The sequence below is a fragment of the Cynara cardunculus genome, assembly GCF_001531365.2.
Source record: "Cynara cardunculus var. scolymus isolate 2C chromosome LG 3, CcrdV1, whole genome shotgun sequence".
Taxonomy (NCBI): Eukaryota; Viridiplantae; Streptophyta; class Magnoliopsida; order Asterales; family Asteraceae; genus Cynara; species Cynara cardunculus.
In genome coordinates this window covers 9,196,621-9,217,904 of record NC_037530.1, presented here as the reverse complement: position 1 = coordinate 9,217,904, position 21,284 = coordinate 9,196,621, and the positions used below count along the sequence as shown (strand labels likewise).

Genomic DNA, 21,284 nt, shown 5'->3' with positions numbered 1-21,284 from the left:
TGAGTTTGTCCTTTGTTGCAGATATACAGACTTTCGGTCGTATATGAATAGTCTTATTTCATAAAGTAGGTAAGCATACATGGAGACATTATAGAGACTCCATACTGTAATTTACTTTGAAAGGTATGGGTTTGTCCCTCATGTGCAAAAGGACAAAACAAAAACTAATTTTGTTCAACAAGATTTATTTGATCGCTAACACTGGAATGACGTTGAAGGTCTCGTCAGTGTTTGCTGAATCTTGCGTAGATTTCACACTCTTTGTAGACGAACTTGTTATCACTGAAAACCGCTTCAGATCACGAACTTGTTAGTCTCTATTTTCAGCTTCTATCTTCGATATTGTTGAATCATATGTGGTGTGAGTTTTGTCTTCCTAAACGATACTGATCTCTGAAGAAATTACAATACATGTTCAGGGATTACTTAACAGACTCAGCGCTGATCATTAAAACTGAATACATAGATAATAAACTTTGTAAGGTAAAAGGATCATCATCAAATCACTAAGAGATGATCAACAAAGAAGTAAAAAGATGCAGAAAAGAAGGAAGTGATCGATGCAGGTGCAAGTGGGACAGTGGAGAGGACTAGAGGAGGGTGGTTTTATGGTGTTGGTGACAACAGAAAGGATGACCAGAACTTGCAAATCGGGTGGAGAGGACGAGTTCATCAAGTATAAAAGCAAAAAGTATTTTATAATATGTAATATAATACTAATTAAATTTTATATAAAAAATATTATATATTTTTATTGGGGTTTTAAGATAAAATTAGGGAAATCAGTAAAATGACAAGATTTTCCCTAACTCTAACAGATATTTTTAACGAAGTTAGTGATGAAGGACCATTTTTAGAGCAAAATGAAAACCAAAAGAATGATTTATAGATTTATTAAAGTTCAGGTCTCACTTTTAGACTTTTTACTAAATCTCAAAAACCAAAATCATAATTTACTCTAATAAAAAGCATACTATAATTTTGTAAAATAAAATAAAAACTTTATTATAACTTTCTATATAAATAGAAATGACTATTTTCGATGGATTTCTATCATGTTGACATTATTCTTTGAGGGTGTTTGGAATTGCTTATAAAAAAAATTCATTGACTTATTCGATGTGGTACCGGTAATAAGGACTTTTAAATGTTTGGATAAATAACCTATACTGATGTCAAATCAGTAATAAAGAGTTTTTGAAGAAGTTAAACCCTCCAAATTAAACACCTCCTTTGTTCCCTTTTTGCTGACGTCGCTTGTGCTATTCATTCAGTCGAAACTAAACCCCGCCCTATCCCCAAAGCCACCATTCAGTTCTTTCAGGAGTGAGGATATGGCGGCAAGGCTGCAACACTCCCTTCAATTTCAAACAAACAGTCTCACCACTTTCATCTTCTCATCATCTTTTTCGAATTCCATCCAAATCGATTTCCGTTCGAAATGGTTCTCTTCTTCTTCTTCTTCCAAAAGATCAGCAGCTTCCTTATACTGCACTTGCAGTAATACTTCTAGTTCTAACGCCTTCAACTCAGCACCCGTCACCACAAAAGACGACCCCTTTGTCCTCACCACTCCTCTTTATTACGTCAATGCTCCTCCTCACATGGGCAGTGCATACTCCACCATTGCCGCCGATGCTATTGCTCGATTTCAGGTTTGTCATTTTATACTAACTTCTCGGATAATTCTATCTGCTTGGTTGATTCTGTAATATATTTACAAGTTCGTGTTGCGATTTTTCTTACTATATGCCTTTCTAATCTAATTTGTCCTTAATTCACTTTGTTTCCGTCTTATAAGAGTTATTATCTCAATTTCACAACTTTTTGGAACCCTAAAATCTAAATACGGATTCATATAGTATATAGAAATACTTGGAGATATACGTAAGCTGATTGATTATAAATTTTAGACCTTTGCAAATTGATTTCCCAAGTCAAAATGTAGATAGATATTCTTGATTTGTATTGGCAACTTTTGGAAACATAGAAAGTTCTTTTGGCAAACCCTGATCAATGAGATTGCAAAATCCTTCAAATTTTATCTGATTAAATCCAGGTTTAGTGGACATTGCGGCCATCCCGGATTATGTTGACATTGGCATTCGTTTATTCTAAAGTTTGTTTCTAATGTCAGAGGCTTATTGGAAAGAAGGTTATATTCATCACCGGCACAGATGAGCATGGAGAGAAAATAGCTACTGCTGCCGCTGCAGGTGGCTCCCTTCCAAAAGGCCACTGTGATGCAATTTCACAATCTTATAGGGAACTGTGGAAAGATGTAAATCTTGTTACTGATAAATCTTTTCCTTGTTACCTAACATATTCTTGGATTTTCATTCATAATCTTGTTTTTTGCTTTCTTACATTTGAATTTCAGTTAGATATATCTTATGATAAGTTCATCCGCACGACTGATCCTAAGCATGAAGCTATTGTGGAAGAGTTCTATTCAAAGGTTCTTGCCAATGGTGATATATATCAAGCTGATTATGAAGGACTGTATTGTGTCAATTGTGAGGAGTATAAGGTAAATACCTTGAGCTTGTGGATACTAGTCTTTATTGGATACAATCTCTCTCTTGTACACCGGTAAAACAATACTTCCTCCGTCCCAAAATAAATGTTCGCAATGAAAAGGCACAGTTTTAAAAATGCACTAAATGACAACTTACCATTAATAATAAAAATGGTGATGAATTTTTCCATCTCACAATTAAGAGTCGAATTGGAAAGTAGGCACTTATTTTTTAAAGTGGACACTTATTTCTGGGACAAACTGAAATAGAAATGTGGACACTTATTTTGGAATGGAGCGAGTAGATACTCGATACCTTGATAAATTTTCAAGGACATACGTGGTTTTGTGGAATCCTTACCTTTGAAACACCTACAGGATGAGAAAGAATTGCTCGAAAACAATTGTTGTCCAATGCACCTGAAGCCATGTCTCAAAAGGAAAGAAGACAATTACTTCTTTGCCTTGTCAAAGTATCAGAAAAAGTTAGAAGAGATTTTAGAGCATAATCCAGACTTTGTACAACCAGTGTATCGTTTAAATGAGGTGAGATAATTGTTTATTGACTTATGTCATTGTCACCTTATGAAATGTCATAATTTGGACCAAGGTTTTTATACCGGATTGAAAAGAGATGTTATTGCTTCATGTAACACACACACATCATAAAGAATAATTGTTTCCCAAGAGTTCATTGACTTTGTTCTTTATTATCATATTGACTTATTGAGTTGTGACTTAACTGTAAGCTCTTTAATATATTCCTTAATGACTCTGGACTTGTTTCTTTATGTGTTAAAAAGCAAACATACAAAAGTAAGCCATTGTCATCATACTGCATTGTGTCAACACTTCAGCTGACTTACGATGCTGCATTTCTGATGCATAAACTTGTTTAGGTTCAAAATTGGATGAAAACTGGGCTCAGAGATTTCTCTATTTCCCGAGCATCAGTGGATTGGGGCATTAGAGTTCCTAACGACCCAAAGCAAACCATATATGTGTGGTTTGATGCATTGCTCGGGTAAAGTTTCTTTTTTTCTTATGCATTTACGTTCTCATACACCTTTCAAAATGGGGATCTTCTTTTACTACTCTCCTTTTCAAGAAAACCGCAACAATTTTTTTGGGAAGTGTTCATTTTGAACCTATTTGGCCATTATCATCATTAGAAATGAATTGATGGTACAGATTTTGGTCCACAAGATTCCTTTATTTGGTCTCTACTAAAATGTATCTAGATATTTGACATATGATTAAACAAGTTTCTTCAACTACATGCCAAGTCAAGCACTGCAATTTTCATGGCATGGATTGAGCACTCTTTCTTGTTATTCTTAAGCATGATTGGCAAAGCTTCTTTCTCTCTCATTGGTATCCATTATGCAGTTATATATCAGCATTGTCAGAGGACCAGGATCAACCTAGTTTACAAACTGCAATTTCCTCTGGTTGGCCTGCTTCCCTGCACTTGATCGGCAAGGTATGACGGCCTCATAGTTTCATATTCTCAATCGAATTTGTTTTGTTTCATGTTACTTGCCTCTTCAAGGAAGCATGAGAGATCCTTCATAGAAATGGAAATTTTTAATCGGTTCAAAGTTTTAGATTGTAACAAATCATTTGTTACCTTTTTCTTAGGTTTTTATGCCACGTGAAACTAACTTTAGGCTCTCATTCAACATTTACATGCTCTTTTTGAGTCAATATTTGGTCATGTCTTGTTTGATTTACAAGATGTTATATACATAATGGAATCATGAACTTGTTTAGGCAAAATCTGTGATTTGCATGATATTTGAATCTATTACCTAATTACCAAAGGGACGTTGGCCTAGCAGTAACTAGGAACCCAACCTTCTTGAGGTCAAGGGTTCAAGCCTTGCCAAAGGTGATGAGTGTATGTGAGTTTAATTCGCCGTATGTAAATATTATACTATCTAATGTTTGCTTTTTATCATTTTCTGCAGGATATATTGCGTTTTCATGCAGTTTATTGGCCGGCTATGTTAATGTCGGCTGGACTAAGCCTTCCCAAGACTGTCTTTGGCCATGGATTCCTGACAAAGGTATCTACTTTACTACTCCCTCCATCCCAAACAAGTGTCCATGTTTCTATCAACGTTTGTCCCAAAATAGGTGTCTCCTTTCATAAATTGTAGTTATAATTTACTTAAGTTTTCAATTCTACCGTGATTATGATTCACGAATATTCAAGAGTTGATTGAGATAGAGAATTCGTTAGTGGATTGATTATACATTTCTAAAACTGTATGCTCTATTATTAAGGGTAAAACACCATCATATAGTTAATCAAAAGTGTAATAATTATACATTTCTAGAACTATTTGCTTCTTTTTATTATTGTGAACACTTATTTCGGAACAGAGCCACGGAGGGAGTATATGGAAGTTAAAGAGTACTTGTTCTCTGTCAAGTCAGTGAAACTGTTTGGTCTTTTGTCTTAAAAGGTTGGGATTAATAGTTTGCTGAGCCTAAATGAGCTGAGCGTTCCGAGCATATACAATCCCTTAGTGTGATTTATATTTCTTAACCCGCTCGTCTTACCCTCTTGGGGTCACATTTTTCAAAGATACATACAAGCTGAGCATAGGCTGGAGCTTTTGCCAAGTCAGCGCAAGCCTAAATCCTTTCAGGCTTCAGCTCGGCAAGCCACAAGCCATGCCTGATGAGCACATGAAAGTCATTGAGCTTTGAGTGTGGCAAGCTTGGGCTCAGCTCCACTCAGAATCACCCCTACATGCGCTTAAATGCCATTCAAGACCATACTCATATAATGGAATCTGCTCACAGTTTGGGCAGGCCGAGGGTCTTCACAGAAACAACCGTTCTACCCTTTTGGGGTAGAGGTGAGGACTGTGTTCTAACAGGATATGTTGGGTTTATTTGGTTTGGTTTTGTTTACTCGTATAATGGAATCTGGTAATAATTCACATACTTCCAAGATTTGATTTTGTACAACTTTCATGGGTTTTAAAACATGGAATGAACACTTATGCCCGTATACAAACTTTCATTTCATGCAGCAATGCTTTTTATTTGTAAAATTTTAGGACGGTATGAAGATGGGAAAGTCACTTGGGAATACTCTTGAACCAAACGAGTTAGTACACAGATTCGGGCCTGATGCTGTCAGGTATTTTTTCCTAAGAGAGGTTGAATTTGGAAACGATGGGGATTACTCTGAGGAGCGCTTCATCAATATTGTCAATGCACATCTCGCCAATACCATTGGTACATTCTTAGCTTTTTCTCTCTTCAACGCTTTTTTTGCTCTTAAAACTGAAATATTGTGCGAGTTTGATTATTAGCTGTCTCATGTAGGCAATCTCCTTAATCGAACCCTTGGACTTTTGAAAAAAAACTGCCAATCAACTTTGGTTGCTGATTCGAGTATTGCAGCCGAAGGAAATGCCTTCAAGGACAGTGTAGAGAAGCTGGTAAGATTCTTTGTCATGATCACTATGGACAAATAGGCAATGTTAGCTTGAAACTTTCAAGGAAATGTTGCGGTTTTAATGATGTTCCAATATTGAAATTTTTTGCAATTCTTGTGGGAGAGGAAGTAATGGATATCGTTAAAACTACTTATTTAGTTCATTAAGGGTGAGTTTGGTATACGGGACACGATAGAACAAAGACTTGTGGTCCCACGTTTGACACCATATTAAACTGCAACAGGACAAGTTTTTTTAAGAACTTGTTTCTTTCATTCTTGTATTGGATTTCTCCGGGAGAGTTGCGTCGGAGACATCTTTACCCTCTAGTCCCAGGCCCTACCTGCGGGTTGGATATACTAGGTTTGTTTGGCTTTACATGGTTTAAACAGAACACTTTTCTTCGTGTAGGTTGAAAAGGCAAAGGTTCAGTATGAAAGTCTCTTGCTATCGTCAGCTTGTGAGACTGTGCTGGAGATCGGCAATGCTGGCAATCTGTACATTGATGAACATGCACCATGGTCTCTTTTTAAACAAGGAGGCACGTCTTTTGATTCAGCTGCAAAGGTCTTTCAACTCTCTGTCTCTGTTTAATCTTCATCATGTTGATTTTTGTGGCCGAATCTATTATTTTCCAAATGCGAAGCTATTACTACTTTCACATTAACGGCCAAAGATACATGTTGATTTTGAAGCTAAAAACTAGTGCGTGAAAAGTGTGAATTTTGTGCATTTCTGTATTCTCATCTGTTGTCGTGAACCAGGACCTCGTAGTTGTATTAGAAGCAATGAGGATTATTGCGATTGCGTTGTCGCCAGTCGCACCAAAATTATGTCTCAGAATTTATCAACAACTTGGGTACACCGAAGAACAGTTCAATGCTGCCACCTGGGTATTCTTGCTCTCTTGTCTTTGTGTTTACTTTATAAAAAGAACCAGAAAACTGCTAAAAAGAGAGAAAACTTTTGCTTCCGATCACTATGTTTGAGGATGAGATTGAAACTAAGAGTCTCTATGTAGAGGTGGACAAAACTGGGCCTGCACTTGGTACATAGGACGGGACAAAACTCACTGTCCCATGTTTGGCGCAACATGGAACAGAACAAGAACTCACCGTCTCACGTTTGGCGCGACATGAGATAGGGACAAGAACTCGATTAGTTTTGTCCCGTCCCATGAAATGGTCAAAATCATAAAGTCTTTGGCCGGGCCCTAGTAACCGCTCCAACTTCAAAAAGTCGCTAGCCTGTCAGCCTTTTAGTAATCTACATCGGTCCCAGAGTTCAGACCCACTTGGTTGGACATCTCTATCTCTATATCTATGTATTGGATTATCCTACTTGAACAAGCCAAGAGGTAAATGGGTTGTGCTGGTATGGTTTTGGGGTTGTACTTGTATGTATGCAACTAATGTGCTCGAAAATGTTTCAAAATGCAGAACGATACAAAATGGGGCGGCCTAAAAGGTGGTCAGGTCATGGCTCTGCCAAACCCCATCTTCGCTAAGATTGAAATCGTGTCGGAATCCGAAGATGGACCCGTGGTCGAGAAGAAGATTTCCAAGAAGAAACAAAAGCGGCCTCAAAGTACCGTTGGAGCCTAGGCATTTTCAACAACTTCTTTCATTACATTCTAACTCGATTGTTCTTCTCATTATGCGTTGTCGAGTTGTACAGTACAAATAGATAATGCACCTTCCACACCGGAATATAATGCCTTGTATGTCATGCAATAAAAGTTGTACCTGAGATTTCTTGATCGGAAAAAAAGCCAAACCAATACTAAATCCTGATATGTTAAAACAGATCTCTCGAGAGATGTATAAAGACATGACCTCTATCTAAGTTAATGAAATAGTGCTTTCTGCATGTTCGTTAACACTGATAACATTCATTAGAACATTACTGTAAGTGGACTCAAAATCCGTTAGTCCACAAATCTCCACCTTCCTGCCTTCATTCTTCTTGATATCATACAAAACCACATAGAATGGCTTCCCTAATCTTCTCTCTGCAAATATCATCTCGCCGGAAAATGTAGTCCCGGCAAATTTAAATCTCCGACGATCGTTTATCTCACTGTATATCGCCGGAATCTCCACACGCTTCTTCACCCATTTCTCATCTTCCTCGTCCATCAATACCCACATCAGCATCACGTTATCTTCACCGTTTCTAAGACCTTGATGGTCGACTATGGCCAAATGACCATCGTGTTCCATCAGAACGGCGTCTTCCGAATTGGAAATCGTATCATCGCGCATCTGAATGAATCGGAATTCTTCACGATTGACGTCAAAAGCCACCATTACGGTTTTTTCTGAAGCTATCATACAAGGGAAAGCCCTGAAGTAGATCTGGCCGTTTATACAGACACGCTCGTTGAAAGGGAAGTACGGCGGGCCGTCGGCGATTCTCCGCCACTTGTTGGAACTGCATCCGACGGTGAATACTCTGTGCTCCATCATCATCTCGTTCCCGTGGCATGTAATCCAAGTGTCGAGCACCTTGTGTGCATTCGAAACCGGATCAAACCCAAACGCGTTTGACCGGTGATGTGCGGACGCCGGAGACGGCGAAGGAGTCTCCATTTGCGTCCAAGGAAGCTTCAGGAATTTACGAGTAGAAGGATTGCAAACACACATAGCTCCTAGATTGAAGCAGATCAACCCATTGAGCGACTGCGAGACAAACGGGTGGGCAAACCCGGGGATGGTGAGGATGTGAGTCGGGTTTGGTGCTGATCGGGTTTGGTTGGGAGGAATTGTGACGGAGAAGATGGAACGTTGGGAACTGAACCTGTTGATGAAGGTGAGTATGAGGGTAATGGAAGCACCGCGGGCTGCGGCGGAGCGGGAGAAGTGGGACTTGGCGAACGAGGCGTTGGTGATGGTGAAGTTCCATCGGGTAGAGACGGAGCGGAATCGGGTCAAAGATTTGACGGGAAGTCGTGTGAGGATTTCGGATACGAGTTCGTGCGGAATGGATTCGGGTCGGGCGTTATCATCTTCCTCCATAATTTTTTGGTCATGTTCAGTGTCTTGTTAGGGAGCAGGGAGTGTTATAAATAGAAGGCCAATCTTGGTCAAGTTTGACTGGCAACCCTATCCAAATAACATCAAAATAAAATATTATTTATATATTTAGGAGACGTTTACTCATGTATATCCGGTAAGTGCTTATTAATAGAATTTAATATTATAATTTATTTTGATATTGGAAAAGTGCTTACCTGGATAAGAGTCGTCATCCTTAATTACCGGATAAGATTCTTTATCTTTTTCATTGCTCTTACCCGGTAAGATTTTTGACCCTTTTTATGTTCATCTGATAAGAAAATTTATCCGGTAAGTATTTACCAAGTAAGTGTTTAGTAAACTGCCCTTTAGAGACTGTAAAAAACGTTCGATTTTTGAAAAAAAAAATCAAAGATCACTTGTTCGATAATCACAAAATTTGTTTTTTGGGATTTTGACATTAATGTAGGCATATATAAATTAGATCAATAAATTTTTTTTTTAAATAAATAAAATGTGTTTTATATTTATTTATAATTATATCTTTGCAAAGAAAAAACAATTTATTTGTGATATAAAATCGATTTATGACTACGACATTGCAATAATGCAAAACCACACGTCAATTCCTCTAATAATAACAAGAAAATAATTTACAGATCTTGAAGTATTATCACGTAAGAAATTGAATCAAAATGATTATTTCGCACATTTAAATTACTCTTGATCATATCTTTTTTGGGTTCACCTAAATGTTACTGCTTCCGTAATATTAGTTAGGTTCGTAATATTAGCTAAAAGACAAAAAAAAATCAAATTCAATCAGTTAATCGTTGCAATTGCAGACCTGGCCGTTTGCATATTTTTGGTGAATTTGTTTTTTTTTTTTTGCCTTTTAGCTAATATTGTGGATCTAGATAATATTACGGATATGATCTAGATATTATAGAAGTAGTGACATTTGAGTAAAACTCGGGAGAGAAATGATTAGCAGACCAATTTTCGTATGGAAAATGATTATTTGAGTCAATTTTCTTAAAAAACAGAAATTACTTAATATAAACGTAAAATTAAATGAAAAGAATATAGAAATAAAAAAACAGTTTATATTCTTGAAAGAAAATGGATCTGAATTTGGACTAATATTTAATTAAGGTTAGACTATTTTTTTATGAAAATAAAATAATTAAATAAAATTTATTGTGTAATCTTTTTTTAAACTTATGGGGTCGTCTAACCGTCCCTTCAATAGAAGTTTGTATGATTAAATTAGGTATGAGTTGTGCACGCCATTTAAGCGAACCGCATACATCTTTTGGACTCATTCGTAATAAATGATATGTTACATCAGTGTTCTTGTTTAAAATAGTTTTGGGATTTCACAATTGGTTGGATCTTTATTTCGGGAAAAATAATGTCTGGTTGTAAATATTCAGTCTTAGTATGTTTCAAGTTGAAGTGAAATCAAAATTAGATGATATGGGGACCCTCTGGGGTCTGAGCAACTTTTCGGACGACCTAATTCGTTGGAAAACATGCCCAAGGCAATAGATCACAAAATGGTATGGAATATGGGGGACTGGTTGGCCGGTCTAAGTTGCATCGCTACGCACCCAAGGCAGTGGGGTCGGACGACCTAATTCTTTGAAGCCATGATGTATTTTGTTGCATTATTTGAGTTTTGTTAGATATTATGGTACTTTGGGTTACGAGATTTATTATCTCTTCGGATGCATGTTTGGGATTTCACCCGACCATTGGGTTGATGATAAAAAAAAATATTCAAACTTTTTAGGACGTAAATTGTATAAATATAGGGTATTGATATTCCGTTGGTTCATATTGATTTTTTGTATAGTCAAGTGAGTTGTGGAGTTTATTGGGTTGATTTTAACTCAAATGAGATTTGGGACATTTGTCCAGTTTATATTCGTTCACTGTTGAGCTTTGGAAGTGATTCGCATTTATTGCATATATATTTGGAAATTACATGTTTTGAATTCGTTGGTCATTCAATTGGAGTCATGCAATTTAGATCTTAATGCTTTTGATCCATAAGCATATGAGACGGTTTGTTGGTTTAAAATGGGATAATTATTCCCGTGTAGTAGCTAAGAAATAGACATTGGGGCATTGTGGTGCCGGCTCACGGAGTCGAACATCAGCCATGAATCATACAGTGTAATTGCTAGTGAATGAGCATATCTAGGATCATCGGAAGTCCCATGCAAAGTATATACCAGGAATGTTGAACTTGGTGATCATCGATTCCTAGTGGCGCTCATTAACAAAGATATGTGGCTTACTGGTTTTCGTATTCTGTCACATTCAATAGAAACTGGTCTCTCCCGTCACCGAAAGATGTGTTTTGGATATGACATTTTATCCACGTTTTCAGTGTTGTTTCAGGTACAGAATGTACCCATGATTTGAGGTTTTGGATGTTGTATATTATTATATTTTGTTTTTATGGATACTTGAGTTTTATCCACGTTTCCGATATTTAAATATCAAGTTTTATTCATGTTCTGTGTGAGTACCGGGATTTGGTTCCATACTAAAATGGATGCTTGGATTATAAGTTATCATCATAAAAATGGTTGATTTTGAAAAAAATGCTGCTTTTATGGTAAAAACATTTCATTTAGGGAAATTGTGATTTAAATAACATTCTTTCAATTTTACCGTTTTATTAAAGATGAAAATTTTTAATACAGTAGGCGTTAACCCTAACTTTTTTCTTTGTCAACATGTGCATCATGTCCTTATTGTGGAATGTAATATAGCGACACTGTGAAGAGTTGAGTGCTAGTTAGATACACGAGAAGAATTTAGTTATTTAAGAATGTTTTCCAATATTATGGAGATAACAACTACTATTGAGTTTTAGTAACAGTCATCCATAATCTAAACTTTATGTAATATTTGGTTTATTAGTTATTGATGTTAAATCTTAGGTTGTCATTATTGACAATCAAGCGTCGACATCTAGAAATGAATTTATTCTTTATTTAATGTGTCATAAAAATAATAAAATAATCGTTTTATTTCAGATTTTAAGATGTTAAATAATATCAGAAACTTCATATAATTACGTCATTTCAAACATCCCTACCTAAATCTCACCTAAGTATCAATCTATGCATTAAAGATCTGTTTGCTCTAATTAATTAGGGGTTGTTTGTTTACCTCTTAATAGTTCTATTAAGAGACAGACTCTGAATCGTTACGAGGTGAATCTTGTTTGGCAAAAAAAGAGTCCGCCTCTTAATGGTTCTGAAATCCTCCCTCTGAATGATTTTGTATATTAGGCCTCCTTTAACCATTTAGCGCCTTAATTTCATTGTAAATAGTTACCAAACAATTATATTTCATTTTGAACTATATAATGAGAGCCTTTTAATCATTCTGATCACTTAATCATTCTGCAAAAATCATTAAACAACTGCCAAACAGCCACTTAGAGTGGATTAATTACTCCCCTTGGTTTGAGCATAACCTACTATGGAGATGCACAAAATCATCTGTGATCCAATTTGGAGCGAAAAACATCAACACATTGGACTCTAACTGAACCTGTATCAGTTAAGGGTTTTTTTTTCTAATACCGAAGACATGAATAAAATGACAAATTCAAACGTTTGAAATGCTTTTGCAGAAACGACAAACACATTTTGAGAAGATTTCACATGTCTGAAATTATTATTATTTTTAAATATTAAAAGTAATAAACCACTTGTTTTAAAAATAATAATTTTTTAAAATAACAAATTACTTTATTGACTTTCTCATTTGACTTTTCTTTGTCAAAAGTAATGACTCTAACCTTGAAGTCTTAAATAATACATGTATTTGCAAAGGGTGGTATTTTTTTTATGTCAAAATCAAGTTATGTCGTTTATTATAAAGGTAAAAGAGTAAGAGGTTGTTTACTTAAATGTTTATTCAGTAAGCGTTTACTGTTAAGAGTCAACAATGTAATTTTATTTTACCATGTAAGATTGTAGTACATCAAAAGGGTATCGTATGCAATAATTTAACTAGTAAGAGTCGTCACCATCATTTACCGAGTAAGATTCTTCATCTTTATTATTGCTCTTACGGGGTAAGATTTTTTACCCTTGCCGTATTCATCCGGAAAGGAAAATTACCCAGTAAGCACTTATCGAGTAAGGTTTTACCAATTACAAAAAATGAATTCAAATTACTTAAAGAAAATCAAAATCTCGTAGAAATGTTAACAAATAGTATTGAAATCTAAAATAAATTAACATTAACATATTAATATGGAGTTGGGTTTACGTGAAACAAGACTGTTTTCGTAAGACACGATTTTTACACTTGAAATTTCACAACAAAATGTTGTAAAGATAAAAGAAAACCGAATCTTCACAGCAAGAATACTGTGAATGAATGTTAGCTTCACAGTGTATTGCTGTGAGATTTCAACACGTGAAACAAGACTATCTTCGTGAGATATCAATTTTACACTTAAAACTTTACAACCAAATGTTGTGAAGATAAAAAAAAAGTTGAATCTTCACAGCAAGAACACCGTGAATGAATGTTACCTTCACAATGTATTGCTGTGAGATTTAAGCGTAAAAATCGTGTAACGTTTCTTATAAAAACAGTCTTGTCTGACATATATATTAATATGTTAATAAATTATTTATATTTTGTGAACATAATAATTTGTTCCAAAAGATTCGACAGGTGTTATGATGTGACATGTTTAATTGTGAGGGGAAAACGTCTAGAAGGACTAAGACCTATCATGTTCATTTATATAAATTCTTTGGGAAAAAATAATAAAGTTAATTATATATTTTTTTATTTTTAATTATTAATATATGATTTAATTTAATTATGTCATAAAATTATTCAAAATAATTTACAACAAACTAAGTTAAAATATTATTTTATTCATTGTTAGAATAAAGAAATAGACTGATCAAGTAATTTTTAATCTCACTGTAAATTAATTTTGATAACGAAGCTGAATTGGTTGATGAGGGTGTTGAGAGCTTGTCGATCTTTCGAATTACCTGTTTTGCGAAAAATGACCATCTGAACAGTATCTCCTCATCCTCAATAACTGGTTTCGTGTGTAGTTTTTGATTATGTAATCTTGCTGTAGACGTGGTTGCATTTGTGTTACCTACTGCCTTATTGTCCTTCCTCAACAACTTTCTTGAAGGGCAAATGTGTCATTGTTTTGACATTTTGTCGGTTGATGGTGTTGATTTAATTTTCGTAGTGTTTTGTCTCTTACAATGGCTACGCATCTCGCAATAAAGCTCGAAATCAAATTGGGGTCGACTCAATCAGGTTTGTTTGTAGGTCATATTCAAATATTATGATCATTGATGATATTGATTTTAAAAGTTGTTTACACAAAATTCAATTCAAGGTTCTAAAAGGGTGTTTGGGATTGCTTATTTGAACAACGTATGTTTTTCTATAAAAACACTTATCAACTTATTATAAGTCAGAAGAGTTTAACTTCTTAAAAAACTTCTTATTACCAGTTTGACACTGGTATAAGTTGTTTATCCAAACACTCAAAACTGTTTATTACTAGTGTCACACCGGAATAAGTCAATATGTTGTTTTTATAAGCAATCCCAAACACCCCCTAAGTTTGATTTTGCTTGTGTAGGATTCATGGATTTCAATATGACCACGGTTCAACGGTTTTGTGATTGAGGTTGGTTTATTCAAGTGTTCATAATTTTAATGTAGCTTTAAGACATTAGTTTTTAAATTAAAATGGGTTATCTCGCTTTTTAAAACTCAAAATATTTAAAACATAATTAAAATATGAATTTATAGCACCCTAAAATCTAGAAAGAGCGATTAATTTAAAAAAAAATTGCAATACATCAATTGAAGGATAAATTCATTTCTATCAGACAATATTCGAACTACCTAAAATTACAATTTAAGGTTTAACATCGATGAATTGAAAACCAAACCTCAAACAAAGTCGAGATTATGGACGAGTGTTACTAAAACCCATTAACTATCGCTATCTCTAAGGTACGAAAGATGTCTCCAATTAACTAATTCATTCTCGTGCCTCTAACTAATATGCAACTCATCACAGTATCATTAATATCATTCCCCAATGAGGACTTGATGCACATGCCGACAAATAAAAAAGGTTAGGTTTGTCGCTTAGTGAGTTCAAGAAGTTTTCATCATTAATATAAACCTGTGAAACTGAAAGAATGTTATTTAGATGATTAGTTCCAAAATCAAAAGTATTTGGTATAAAAGCAACATCTTTCCTAAAACCCACTAATTTCACGGTGAAAACTCCTTAATTAAAATACTTATTTAACATGAAATCAAAACTCAATACTTACACAAAGTACGGATAAGGTTTAGTTATCAAATACCGAAAAACATAGATAAAATAATATTATCTAGAACATCAAAACATTGATAAGATCCAGTATACCAAAACCATAAATTATGGATACTTTCCAAACCCAAAACAACATCGAAAACATAGATGATACACTATCCAAAATAACATCTACCGGTGACGAGAAAACTCGTAGCCATCAAATGTGGCGAACACAAAGTAAGTCATACATCAACATTATCAAGTAGCACCTTAAGATTCAATTGACCTTAGTGCCTACCAATTCAAGTAGCACAAAAAACTCATATGGTCCATAATCAAGCCAATAACACCACACTTATTTGACTATTCAAATAAAAGTCAATATAAGCAATTAAAAAGCATTTAAACAACATTTATACAACCACATGCTCCAAAAGTATCATCAACTCAAAAAACCAGCATTATTGAGACAATCATTTTCCAAATGAAAACATACCTTTTATATTTCCAAAACGTCTCATAGCACAATAAGATGCATTTTCCAATCGGTTTATAAAACAAATACACTAAAAATGCATTAACATCAAATAATCTTTATTTATACCATGTAGCATCAAAATACACATTTTATGATTTATTTATCCAAATGTCCAAAATCTCCAAATAGAAGTATTTCTCAAGATTATAAAATCAAACGTACTAAAGTTGCAATTTTATCAAATACTCAACAACATTTGATAAATATCAAGGAAACTACTTTAAGGCTCAAAATGAACATTTTTTACATGTACAAAGTTTTACAACTTAAACTCAGCTTGGTAGGTAGTTTTCAAACCCCCAACCTCTAGCTTCCATTGGTGAAGGTTTGAGTTCCACAACCAAAACTCTCTAAGAAAACACCTTAAAATCATCACCCAAGCCAAAAAATACCAAGAGTTAACCCAAGATTCAAACTCACAAAGATACAAACAATAGATCCCAAAATACCTAAAAAGCTTACCTCTTCAAGAATAACTATACACCAAAGATCCTCAATCTCCATCAACTATCCATTGCTCTAAAAAACCTCCAAGAATCGGACCCTAGGGCTCCAAAATGCCAAATGAGTGAAGAAGGTAGAGACAAGGGATAAACCCTAGCTCCAAAACCACTTTTTATAATAATATGAAGTCCGGGAGGCTGCAGGTACTATGGATCCTCTGACTCCCAATCGAGTTGCCTTCCCAGGTCTCGCTGGTGTTGCCTGTAGGTTTAGGACCCGATCGCTATCGCACCTCATGATTATGATAGTGTCACAATCGCATGGCACAATCGTTTGGATGCACCAACTCTTGGTACATCTCATACTATTCAGCCAAATGATGATATCATGCCCAATATCGTGCCATTGTCAAAATCACGTGGCATAATTGCCCGAATGCACCAATTCTTGGTACATCTGATGTTATTGTGTCCGCTAGCTTGCCAATGTCAAATCGCTTGGCACCATTTTCGGGACGACCAAACACTCGGTATCACTGGTGATATCATGACAGATGTCACAACCACATGACATTATAACCAAGATGACCTACTCTCAGTACCATCGGTACTATTGTGACATATGTCACAACCGCATGGCACTATAGCTGGGATGACCATACTCTCAATATCATTAGTGCTATTGTGACAACTGTCACAACTGCATGACACTATAGTCGAGATGATCATACTCTCAGTACCATCAGTGTTATCGTGACAGTTGTCACAACCGCATGCAGGGGCGGACACAGTACAATGGGGGGGGGGGAAGGGACCCCAGTCAAAAAGTTTTTTTACCTAGGTCAAATTCACTTCCCCCCCCCCCAATAGATTTTTCCACCGGCCCCCATACTTGTCGGCGACTTCACTGTCCCTAGCCGGCCACCGGCGATCGACCAGTACGATCTGCCGTCTGCCACCAGTACCATCGAGATTTAGCAACAGCAAAATAACAAGGTTGGTTTTTGATTTACCTTCATTTCTGCAGTGGGTCCGTTCAAGAAGGGTTTCTGCTTCATTTCTTCATTTCTGTAGTAGGTTCAAGAAGGGTTTCGATTTACCTTCATTTCTGCTTTATTTCTTTGAGTAACAACAACAACGGTTGGTTCATTTTTGCAATAGGTTGTTAAAGACGGCTTCATTTCTTCGAGCAACAACCAACAAGGTTGGTTCATTTCAATTTCTTCATTTCTGCTTTATTTCTAGAAACAACATCTATACTGCCACTGGCTACTGCAGAAATGAAGCAATCTTAGGGGATTTTTAAGCCTTTGGCTACTACTTCAATTTCTGTTCAATTAGACAAAATGGGGGCTCTTTAAGCTTTTGGTAAACAGTAGGTAGACAAAATGGGGGCTTTTTAAGCTTTTGGTAAACAGTAGGCTACTGCTTCAATTTTTGTTCATTTTCTGTTTCTTTTTAAGCTTCTGTTCAACCATATGGTGCTTAATGGTTATTGATTGATATGATATGAAATGGCAAAAAGTAAACCCATGTTGGTGCCTAGTTTCATTGCTTCTCATTTACTCCTCCTGCATTTTGATCAAATATATTTCAACCTTTTTCTTATAATTCTCAACCTTTACTGCTATGGCTAATGCTTTGTTATTTTATGTTTTAACCAAAATTAAAATAATTTATAAAAATAGTCAAAATTTGTATGTTAGGTAAACAAAGATTGTTCTTTTACAAGTGAAACAAGTAATAAATATTGAAATGGTTGTTGAAGCAATTAGCAGCAACACTTGGAGTTGGTGTTTCAAAAGGATATATATGTCCCTGATTTCATTCTCCTTGTTTCTACTAGAATATGGAAAGATTTCTAAAAAGAAAGGCATCAACGCCCGAGTGTGATAATAGTGGAGAACCTTTAAGTGGAAACAACTTGTGCAATGATCTTCCTCCGATGCATAGGGAAGTTGATTTGAATAATCTTCCATCGGATCTAACTGAAAGAAAAAGAATTTTACAATACCACCCTAATCAAAGAGATGAAACCAGACGGAACTATTTGATTAAAGGACCGTGTCAACCATGTGGTCACGTCCAAGAAGAATAACTGGGAACAAGGCAAGACGTTTTAACCCGACTTGGTTTGATCAATACGGTAATTCGTTGGAGTATATAGTTTAAAAGTAGATAAATTTTTTTGCTTATGTTGTTACTTATTTAGAGATCAATATGGTGGACAAGGTGAGAGTGATTTTTTTTAATGGAAGGCTTTAGCAGTTGAAATAAAACTGAGAGATTGACTACTCATGTGGACCACATTAAGAGTGTCCACAATAGAGCTGTTAAGACATGTGAGGACCTAATGAGACATGGTCAATCAATTGTCATCGCCTTACATAAACAAAGTGATATTCAAAAGAATGAATATCGTATTTGATTGAATGCTTCTGTTGATGCTGCTAGATTTTTGTTGAATAGTGCATTACCTTTTCGTGGTCATGATGAGTCAAAAACGTCTCTTCATAGGGTAAATTTCTTGGCATTAATAAAATTAATACGGGATCAAAATGAGGCTGTTGGTAAGGTTATATTAGAAAATGCTCCTGAAAATAATCTAATGGTGGCGCCAAGTATTCAAAAAGATATCGTTCACTGTTTTGCACAGGAGGTACTCAAACATATTTTCCAAGAGATTAGTGATGATGTGTTTTTCTTATTAATTGACGAGTCGAGTGACATCTAAAAAGGAACAAATGGTTGTGGTTTTGCGATATGTTACATATGGGATTGTTAAGGAAAAATTTGTCAGTCTTGTACATGTAAAGGACACAAATGTTTTATCTCTTAAATCTGCGATTGAATTCTTATTTGTTGAACATGATTTGAGTTTGAAAAATGTTAGAGGCCAAGGTTATGATGGAGCAAACAATATGTGTGGCCAATTCAATGATTTGAAAGCATTAATCATGAGAAAAATAGCTCAACATATTATGTCCATTGTTTTGTTCACCAACTTCAGTTAGTTGTTGTGGCAGTTACACATAAACACATCGAGACTGGAAAATTCTTTGACATGATAGCATATGTGATGAATGTGGTTTGTGCTTCTTGCAAGCGAACATATATGGTTCGAGAAAGTCAAAAGGAGAAAGTACAAGAATCCATTGGTAGCGGTGAAACTGAAACGGGTAGTGGGTTAAATCAAGAGCTTTCTCTTGGAAAGCCTGGAGATACACGATGGGGTTCACACGACAAAACACTTAAGCGTTTGGTTGATTTATTTCCATCTGTTATTGAGGTGCTTCAGTATGTTGAAGATGTGTGCGAGAATCCTTACAACCAACGTCAAGTAAACGGTCTTCAAATATATTTCCAATCATTTGATAGTGTGTTTTATTCGCACTTGATGTTGCATATTTTGGGGGTCACATAATCATTGTCACGGGCTCTTCAGAAAAAAGATCAAGATATCTTGAATGTTGTTTCATTGGTGAAGTCAACCAAGCGACAATTGCAACAATTCAATGTTGATGGATTTTGTCGACTTCTTGAGAAGATCTCTTCTTTTTGCGAAAAACACAACATCGAAACAATAAATATGGAGGAAGTTTATGTCAATCCAAAAAATCGATGACACAAGACAAAAATCACATATCGACATTATTACGAGTACGAATGTTTTAACACGGTTATGGATATGCAAATTCAAGAGTTTGGTGACAGATTTGATGAGGTAAGTTACGAATTGTTCACTTGTATGGCTGCTTTGAATCCTCATTACTCATTTTGTGACTTTGAACCATCAAAATTACTAAGGTTGACAGAGTTTTATCCTGATGATTTTTAGTGATGATGAAAGAACTACTCTTGAGCACCAACTTCAACTCTACATTGACAATGTCCAACAAGATGAATTATTTGTTAATTTGAAAGGTATATCCGCGCTTGGTAGAGTGATGATTGAAACAAGGAAACATCTTGTATTTCCTTTGGTTTATCGATGATTGAAGCTTGCATTGGTTTTGTCTGTTGCAACCGCAACAGTTGAGAGATGCTTTTCTGTAATGAAGCTTGTGAATCCAGCTTTGCACAATCGAATTTGTGATGATTTTTTGAATGCATGTGTCATTTGTGTTGTAGAAAAATAAGTATTTGCTAAGGTTACAAGATGTAATGACTCGTTTTCAAATGATGAAAACTCCTATAAATCAACTTATGTAATCACGTATTATTAATTACAATGATATAATGCTTTGGTACTTGTTAGTTTAAGTAGTCCCAGTCTATAAAATTCCTGGATCCACCACTGACAACATGGCACAATATCCGAGATGACCATACTCTTAGTACCATCAGTGCTATTATGATAGATTACACAAGCACATGACACTATAGCCGGGATGACCATACTCTCAGTACCATCGGTGCTATTGTGACAGATGTTACAACCGCATGGTACTATAACCATACTCTACATTTAGGTTTTCCTTTAACAGTTTGCTCGGTTTCCCACTTTCTTCAACTGGGACAAAGATCAGGATGTTACATTGACCTATCTCTAACCATTTCTCCGGCCGTTTGAAGACCGTTTCCTCGGCCCTTCCTCGATCGTTTTCCTGTAAAATTACAGGTGCTACAGAATTAATAGTTTATACCAAAAATCAATGATTTTATTCATTATAATTTGATACATATATTGTTATTTAACCAGGTTTTTTTCATTCGTATAAAGCTCTATATGGATGGCCATGATAGTTTCCCTTTGTTACGATTGAAATCACATATACAACTACTTTGTGAATGATACGTTGTTGCATTGTAAATGATGTGAGCTTCACAATATGAATATTAAATCTACAAAAATGGGGTTTTTTATAATTTATTTTACTTCAATTTTAATTATACTAGAAGAGTACTCGCGCAATACAGCGAGACACATCTTGATTTTAATGTTCTATTTTATT

The 21,284-nt window shown here is 35.4% G+C and overlaps 2 protein-coding genes across 2 annotated transcripts; one reads left to right on the top strand and one right to left on the bottom strand.

Annotated features, from left to right (window-relative positions):
* Window positions 1-1,266: 1,266 nt before the first annotated feature.
* LOC112508727 (methionine--tRNA ligase, chloroplastic/mitochondrial) lies at window positions 1,267-7,763 on the top strand. Its single transcript, XM_025113438.1, has 12 exons — window positions 1,267-1,655; window positions 2,138-2,281; window positions 2,381-2,530; window positions 2,897-3,064; window positions 3,418-3,542; window positions 3,908-4,001; window positions 4,489-4,587; window positions 5,593-5,773; window positions 5,864-5,979; window positions 6,388-6,543; window positions 6,741-6,869; window positions 7,416-7,763. Exons 1-12 carry the CDS (start codon window positions 1,335-1,337, stop codon window positions 7,578-7,580), a joined length of 1,848 nt encoding a protein of 615 aa, XP_024969206.1. The 5' UTR covers window positions 1,267-1,334; the 3' UTR covers window positions 7,581-7,763.
* On the bottom strand, window positions 7,706-8,993 carry LOC112508728 (F-box protein At1g30790-like). Its single transcript, XM_025113439.1, has one exon. It carries the CDS (start codon window positions 8,991-8,993, stop codon window positions 7,818-7,820), a length of 1,176 nt encoding a protein of 391 aa, XP_024969207.1. The 3' UTR covers window positions 7,706-7,817.
* Window positions 8,994-21,284: the final 12,291 nt, after the last annotated feature.

Coding starts and splice junctions, on each gene's coding strand:
- LOC112508727 (XM_025113438.1), top strand. CDS start 1,335: ATGGCGGCAAGGCTGCAACACTCCCTTCAATTTCAAACAAACAGTCTC. Junction 1,656..2,137: donor ATGCTATTGCTCGATTTCAG/GTTTGTCATTTT, acceptor TTCTAATGTCAG/AGGCTTATTGGAAAGAAGGT. Junction 5,774..5,863: donor ACATCTCGCCAATACCATTG/GTACATTCTTAG, acceptor TGTCTCATGTAG/GCAATCTCCTTAATCGAACC.
- LOC112508728 (XM_025113439.1), bottom strand. CDS start 8,993: ATGGAGGAAGATGATAACGCCCGACCCGAATCCATTCCGCACGAACTC.